Source organism: Brassica napus, chromosome C3, assembly GCF_020379485.1.
Source record: "Brassica napus cultivar Da-Ae chromosome C3, Da-Ae, whole genome shotgun sequence".
NCBI lineage: Eukaryota > Viridiplantae > Streptophyta > Magnoliopsida > Brassicales > Brassicaceae > Brassica > Brassica napus.
In genome coordinates, this window is record NC_063446.1 from 49,974,120 (window position 1) to 49,982,538 (window position 8,419).

At 29.4% G+C, this 8,419-nt stretch overlaps 1 protein-coding gene across 2 annotated transcripts; it reads right to left on the bottom strand.

The window, feature by feature from the left end:
* Positions 1-2,986: 2,986 nt before the first annotated feature.
* Positions 2,987-4,505, bottom strand: LOC125583759 (putative low molecular weight protein-tyrosine-phosphatase slr0328). Of its 2 annotated transcripts, XM_048751238.1 has the most exons (5): positions 4,071-4,505; positions 3,765-3,900; positions 3,580-3,647; positions 3,418-3,504; positions 2,987-3,203 (listed from the first exon to the last, which is right to left on the bottom strand). In XM_048751238.1, exons 1-5 carry the CDS (start codon positions 4,422-4,424, stop codon positions 3,141-3,143), a joined length of 708 nt encoding a protein of 235 aa, XP_048607195.1. In that variant the 5' UTR covers positions 4,425-4,505; the 3' UTR covers positions 2,987-3,140. The 2 variants fall into 2 exon arrangements, with proteins under 2 accessions (XP_048607195.1, XP_048607194.1); XM_048751237.1 differs by having other exon boundaries at positions 3,418-3,647; positions 4,071-4,488.
* Positions 4,506-8,419: the final 3,914 nt, after the last annotated feature.

Here is an 8,419-nt window from a genome sequence, read left to right on the forward strand (position 1 = left end):
TTAAAATGAAATATCATACAAAAATAATAATTTACTTCAATTGCAAGATATTTAAACAATTAGAACCATATAAATTCAAAACACGTGATTTTTGAAGTTTAGGTTATATGCGATTGAAAATATTCAATAATATAACTTAAAACAAATAGGATTTAAAACAACTAATCATAAAATGACAAAATCATTATTTTAGTTCAATATTTTCAAAAATGTCAATATTTCAATAAAATTGTTTATTTCAAAATAAAACAGAAATCATTATCAAATAAGAAAAGCTAACAAAAGTTAAAAGATTATAAAATAAGTTAACTGAATATATATAAATTTTCAAAAATATAAAACAAAAATAAAGAATGCAAGGCTTTCAAACAGTTATATCTACAAAAAAAAATTTAAACAAGCAATATTAACTGTTTAATAAATTAACAAAAATTATAACCAATATCAAACAAGGTAAGTTAATTTAGAAAATGCAAGACTTTCAAAACATAAATAAATTGTACTCAGGATTTTCATATTTTAGGCTATATGCTAATGAATATATTCACAAATAACATATACTATGTATAACCTGAAGGTATAAATAATTAAAAGTGTTCACATAATATTTTTAAAAAACCAAAAATATGCTAAACATCATTTTATTTACTATATAAAATTGAGGTTATAAGTCATTAAGAGTATACACATAGGATTATAAATAATCAATCAAAATATTAAAAATCATAATTACAGATTTACTATTTTTAAAATGTTAAAATTACCAAAACTGATTATTTCAATACACAATAGAATTCAACATCAAATAAGGAAAACTAATAAATAAATCATTAAAATGGAAATGACTCATATATATACTAAATATTTGGAAATTTAACAAAACAAATTAACTAAAATAAAATAAAATATAAAGAATATATGATTTTTAAGTTGCATGAACACAAAATAAAATATACTATTCAAAATAAAATTTCAAAAAGTGCATTTAAAAAAAAATTAAAAATCAATATCAAATGTATCTTCTTTAATAATATCCAAATCAAAGAATCACATAATCCAAATGAACAAGGAAAGGAACACATAAAAATATAGGGTTTGAAGTGAATGAACAATAATAGTGAATGAAAACAAAAAAAAACATTTGGGATAGAAAGTAAATCTTACAAGTCGAAGACAAAATCCGATAGACAAAAATGCATCACACCAGAAAAATACCGGCTATACTAGAGAATAATTTCAAACTACACGATGATTTCTTATAATCATTAGTCTGATTCACTTCATATACATATAAAATTTAAGAAGCTCTATGTTGAGTTATGTCGAAGAAAATATTTAGAGAATAATATTTATAAGATAGATAAAAAATTAAAGATCCTAAGAAAGCATGTCAAATAAGTTAGTTAAGATTTTTAATAAAACTTATAACGAAGATCAACAATAAATTAGCATGAAAAATAACATAAGAGAATAATAGAAGGAACAATCAATATGAATTTATCAATATATATACTATCTAAGTATTATAATCAACCAACTAAAAACATACAAATTTACAAATTTTGGACATTTAGAAGAAAAAAAGTCTCAAGTTCACAATGAATACGCTATGTAAGACTTTTGCTATTTTATCGTTAGCATTTAGCAACTAGAAATTTTTTTTTATCAAGATTATGTAATTGTTTTTAGAGGATCTAAATCTTCATGTAAACTACAAAACAAAAAAAATATTAACTATTATACCAAAAATAAATTATAATATTTGTAATACATTATACAATCATACAAGCTTAACTACAATACAAATAATTAATTGAATAAAGTAGAAGATAAATCTATTACTTTAGATTCTCAATATTATTAATTCAATAAATAAAAATATTACATAACATTAGTTAAATTCATTATATTTACTTTACTTTTTATATTATCTTACAAATGCTATTTAATATTAACTAGAGTTCATCAAAATATTTATAGTGATTAAATTTTAAATCTAAATATTAAACTATCACACACACATATATATATATATATAACAATCACACATTAATTTTGTAAATTTTTTCTGACTACAAAGAAAAATTAGATATTATGCATATAGTTCAATCGTTAATGTTATTCAAATAATATAAATGTAAAATGTATGATAAAATATTATAATGTATTAACAGTTGACATGCATCAAGTAATTTATATAATATTTCAAAATACAATTTAATATTTTTCAAAAAATGAATATGTTTATAAACATAAGTATTACATTTATAAATACAAATAAATAAATAGAGGGTATAGTTATAAATAACCATATATAATAAAATCAACAAACATATTTCAAATAAAAAATTACATAAATCAATTAAATAATTAGTTTAAAATTATTATAAAATTAAATTAAATTATTAATACAGACTCGCGCGTATCGCGAATATAAAATCTAGTATATGTGATAATGACTAAGTTCTTTTCGTTTGCTATTAAAGTGTTATTGATTTCTTAATTGTCATTGGCTAGTTGATTCTCATTCTGGATTAAATAGTATAAAAGTTCATACAGAGCAACTAGTATTTTCACTGAGTAACTTATTTACTCATGTGTTTCTTTTCATTCCCTTATATGTGACTGTAAGTAGAAATATTGAATATGATGGGTTAGTGTGTTATAAAAAAGTACTTGTCTGTAAATTTTGGGACTAGTAACACTGTAACAGGACAAGTTGGAATATCAGGTTGTGTAGACAGGGGTGTCTTTAACTCCACTCTCGTTAATCCTTGGTCGTGAGTTGGGAGAGGCGGATGATACAAAAAGAGTGAAAGAATTTACACAGAAGTATCATAGATTCATAAAACTATAATATTTTGTTGTTGTCAATTTCACTAGTTGAAGACAATGCCCGTTAAACATTTTGCTAATGTACACTTCCTTGCAGAACATTATTCAGTCGGGTGTGAGATGCTTGAAAAATGAGTGTGATTATCACCTGTAAGCTTAATAAGGTATTCTTAAAGAAAACATCAACAAGATTCGAGCTTCACACCATTTCTAACGCTGTTTGACATAACTGAAGATGTCTTATAAATGCAATAACATCAGTTTCAATCAGACACATAGAGTTTGTGTCTGGAATCATTGCAATGTCAAATTTCCGCCGTTATACTGTCCAGCAACGACTCACATGCATCTTCAAGCAAGTCCAATACCTAACATAGAAATAGGTGGAACAAAGAAAGAAGATTGAAGTTTTCAAGTGATTAAACAAGAAAGTTTGGGAATCTTATAAACCAATCGAACCATTTTGAAGATGATTTAGGCCTGGCACATATGGTCTAAACCAACAGTTAGTATTCCCACCAATAAGAGACCGGTAGTTTTCTAAAGGTGCAACTACTAAGCGTACTTGTGGGTTATTGTTACCTTCTCAAAACCTTGAGCTCCACCATAATACGGGTCCGGCACTACCTTGTCATTGTGTTTCTTGCAATACGAACACATGAGCTTCACCTGCAAAATCCAAGGAAGTGTGAGTTTATAATCTCTCCTGAAAATGGTGAGCAAACAACAAACAGCAACGTTTACCTTTTTATCAGCATCAGGTGGGAAATTGCCTCTGGCTTTCCACACATTGTAAGCCTTCAATATGTCCTCTGCAAACAAACAACTTCATCAATGAAGTGTATGCTAATGTCAACTCTCCATGATTCTTGTAGAATGTTTCAAATATTAAAAAATAACAGCAATCATCACCCTCTTGGGTCTACTACCTCTGTTCTGCTCATCCATAGCGAGAATGAGATCAAACTCCCTGAAATCAGATGCCTTTATTGGTCTAGATAATGATGTTATCTCAACTCCACGGCGTTTCGCAGCACTTCTCATTCTTGGATCTGCCATATTCCCCTTCAAAAAAGCACAATCAAAATTGATGAATTCCAAAATCATCTGAAACATGATTACAGTAACTGTTCCCAATCAGACATCCATCAATCTTTCTTTCACAACCCTAGAAACATACTAAATTGTGTTTGGTTCTTTCTCTGGAAAAACAAAAGAAGAGTGATTGATCACACCTCGTGATAATCGATGGTTCCGGCGGAATCAATGGTGAATTTGGAGTCGAGGCCTCTCTTTTTGACGATATCTCTGAAGACGCCTTCAGCTGCTGGGCTCCGACAAATGTTACCCAGACAGACGAAAAGGACAGAGAAAGGTTTGGTTTCGCTGCTCTGTGTCGGAGTAGCCATTGGAGAAGATGATGCAAGGCACCCGACGGAAGGTAAGAATCTGGGTTTTTCTCGGAAACTCGAAACGAGATTCGGCTTCTTGTGACAAGGCAGAGGAAGATATCGAGATGGGTGGCAAAATGGTAAATAGGAAGGGATTGTTGGAGAAGTTGTGAGCTTGTACTGTGACGGAGTCATCATTCCCTGGCCTGGAGACTTTTGGATAAACTAGATTTCTGCGTTCAAGTCTTTCTCCGTAATACCCAAAGGAATCCGGGGTCGATTTTGCAATTAATTGGAATCAATTGCTCATCTATACTATTATTTGCGAATTAAATTTTTGCAACGGAGCTTTCACGTTAAAAGTTAGAGCGGTTAATATCGTTTATACCCGTTTATACCCTTAATGAATAATTATATAAATTAGTCAAAAAATAAAAACGAATTTCAAATCTATCTGATTAAAAAAGAGATTAAAGTTAATAATAAATCGTTTATACCCTTAATAAATAAATTATATAAATTAGCCGAAAATAAAAACAAATTTAAAATATATCTGATTAAATAAGTGATTAAAATTAATAATAATAAGAATTATCTAAAATATAAATAATTAAAAACGAATTTCTATTAAAACTATTATATTTATATATTATATTAGATAATTGACTATAAATAAATATAATAAAATTTTCAAAAATAAAAACATGTTTTAAAACATAAGATAATTCTTAGATATATTATGTTGTTATCTGAAAATAATATTTTTTTATAAATTTATAGTTAGATATAAAAAAAATTTATAATTAAATGCTAATCAAACAAATAAATATATTTTCTAAAATATATGTAAATGTTTTAAAAATTTAGCACAACAATAAGCATATATATATATTGATAAAAACTAATGAAATATATTAATAATATTTTATTTATATGTTATATTTGATAATTGACTATAAGTAAATATAATAAAATTCTCAAAAATAAAATATATTTTTAAAACATAAGATAATTCTTAAATATGTTGTGTTTTTATCTGAAATTATATTTTTTATTATAAAATATAAAGTTTAATGTTTGATTTATCTTTTTAAAAATATAATTAATAATTTATTATGTTGGTTTTGATTTAATAGTTATAAACAGATAAATATCTATAAGAACACTACGTCCGCATGTGTGGACAGAACACCTAGTATACTTCTATTTCGAAACAAAACTTCCCATATAACTCTCCTCTAAAATGTATTTTATTTTTATTTATTTTTAATTCGAAACTCAAGTAAAAACCCAACAAAACCTACACGGATCTATATATTTATTAAAGATTACTAAATTTTGATCCGTGCTTCATAAACGCAGATTTTTTTTTGTTATAAAATAAAATTTGATATGCGATAGTGTTTCAATTTTTTTTAATATATTATTATGTTATATCGATGGAAAGAATAGTTTTCTATTTCAAATTATATAATACTTGGAGGAGTTATGATTAGCTTTATTTTAAATGAGTTTCAAAATTTATTAAAATTAATAAAGTTAGTGGATTTAAATGGAATAGATCTTTGGTATATTCTTTTTTGTTTAATTGTTTTTCAAAAATAAACGTTTAACTAGGTTGCGCGGATTTTTGTTTTCATTTATTTTTATATAAATATTTTTTTTTATATTCTGAATTGGTATATATTATAATATATATGTGTCTATCAATTTTTAAAACATAATAAGTTTACTGTATATTTTTTTCATTGAATAGATTGTTTCAAACTTTCACATGTATTTGTATCTTCTTCTATATATATATTTTCGGATTATTATTTCATTATTAAAAAATTAGTAAAATACTTTTTTACTGTCATATTCAAAGATATTGTAACATTTCACATATGTAGAAAGTTTTTTAAAAATTAAACTTTTCGCTTCATAGATTTATATTATCGAGTAAATAAATAAACATTTAGTTTTTGTTTAATTTTTAAAATAAACTATATAGTTTAAAATTTGTTTTCATTGGTTCCATAGTAAAGATTAATCATTGTTAGATAATATGATTTTTGTTATTTAAAACAAAATCTTTATAATACAGAAGATGGGCTTTGATTTTCATTGGATTACTTTATTGATGGAGTGTATATCATCGGTACAATATCGGGTTCTACTAAATGGTCAACCACGGGGCCTTATTACTCCACATAGGGGCTTACGACAAGGGGATCCTTTATCTCCTTATTTATTTATTTTGTGTACTGAGGCTTTAATTGCAAATATTAAAAAGGCAGAGAGAGAACGACACCTAACGGCGATGAAGGTAGCCAGAGCGTGTCCATCGATATCTCATTTGCTATTTGCGGACAATAGTCTTTTCTTTTGTAAGGCTCAAAAGGAAGAGTATCAAACTATTCTCAGGATATTGAAGGAATATGAGGTAGTATCTGGTCAACTTATCAATTTTGATAAGTCCTCCATTCAATTTGGGCACAAAATTGAGGAACCATTTAAATAGGAGTTGCGAGATATTTTAGGAATCCAGAATATTGGAGGCATGGGATCTTATCTAGGTCTTCCAGAAAGTTTGGGGGATCCAAAATACAAGTTTTTAGCTTTGTGCAGAACCGGCTAAATAATAGAGTTAATGGCTGGACATTTAAATTTTTCACAAAAGGAGGAAAGGAAGTAATTATAAAATCAGTGGTTACGGCATTACCAAATCATGTCATGTCTTGCTATCGTTTACCTAAGGCAGCCGCAAAAAAACTGACAAGCGCGGTTGCACAATTCTGGTGGAGTCCAGGGGGAAACACAAGAGGCATGCACTAGAAATCATGGGATAAAGTATGTGTAAATAAGGAGGACGGAGGTTTAGGATTTAAAGATATCACTGATTTCAATACAGCGATGCTTGGTAAACAGTTATGGCGCCTGATAGAGAGGCCAAATACTTTATTTGCTCGAGTTTTCAAAGGTCGGTATTACAGGAACGCCTCACCCCTGGAACCGATTCGTTCATATTCTTTGTCATATGGCTGGCGGAGTATTGTTTCTGCCAGATCTCTGGTTAGCAAAGGACTAATTAAAAGGGTGGGATCAGGATCATCTATATCTGTATGGAATGACCCATGGCTCTCAACCACTCGCCCGAGACCAGCAAATAAAAATCAACACAATTTTTACCCAGACCTAACAGTGGATTCTCTTATTGATTCTACTTCGCGAACCTGGAACTCCCAGGCACTCCGGGCTTTGATGGATCCCCATGATGTGAAAATTATAGAAAGCATACCACTGAGTAGAACCCAGATGGTAGACAGGGATGGCTGGCATTTCACAAATAATGGGAAGTATACGGTTAAATCAGGATATCAGATAGAACGGGTCTACCCAGATAGGGAAAGACCACTTTTAATGTTTGGACCTACAGTTGATACATTGAAGGCGTTCTGTTGGAAAATACGGTGCCCCCCAAAAATGAAACATTTTCTATGGCAATTAGTGACCGGGTGTATAGCAGTAAAGAAGAATCTGAAAGCGCGAGGGATACAAGCGGATATATGTTGTGCATGATGTGGAGCGGATGAGGAATCGATCAACCATGTGTTTTTTAAATGTCCTCCAGCACTTCAGGTTTGGGCTCTCTCCAAGATACCATCAAACCCAGGTATTTTCCCCACAAGCTCCCTTTTCACAAATGTGGATCATCTCTTTTGGCGAGTCTTCCCGCATATGGAGGATCATCAGTTTGCGTGGATACTACGGTATATCTGGAAAGGAAGGAATAATAAAGTTTTTAGTAATTTGGATATAGATCCTCGAGATACGCTCAAATTGGCAGAAACAGAGTCAACACTCTGGGCTGAGGCACATGTACTAAAGGAAAACAAGAGAGTATTACCGGTCGAGCCTACAACCCTTCCATTGATCCCAGGAAGATGGTGCTTCACAGATGGCTCTTGGAAGGAAAATGATACTTTCTCAGGACAAGGTTGGTTCAGTACTTTAGAAGGTTTTGATGGGCTGTTGGGGGCGAGGAATGTTCGGGCTTGTCTCACTCCTCTGCATGCGGAGATAGAAGCTCTATTATGGGCAATAGAATGTATGAAAAACTTACGTCAATTTCAGGTTACATTTGCAACGGATTGTTCTCAATTGGTGAAGATGGTTTCAGAACCAGAAGAATTGCCAGCATTTGCAGATTA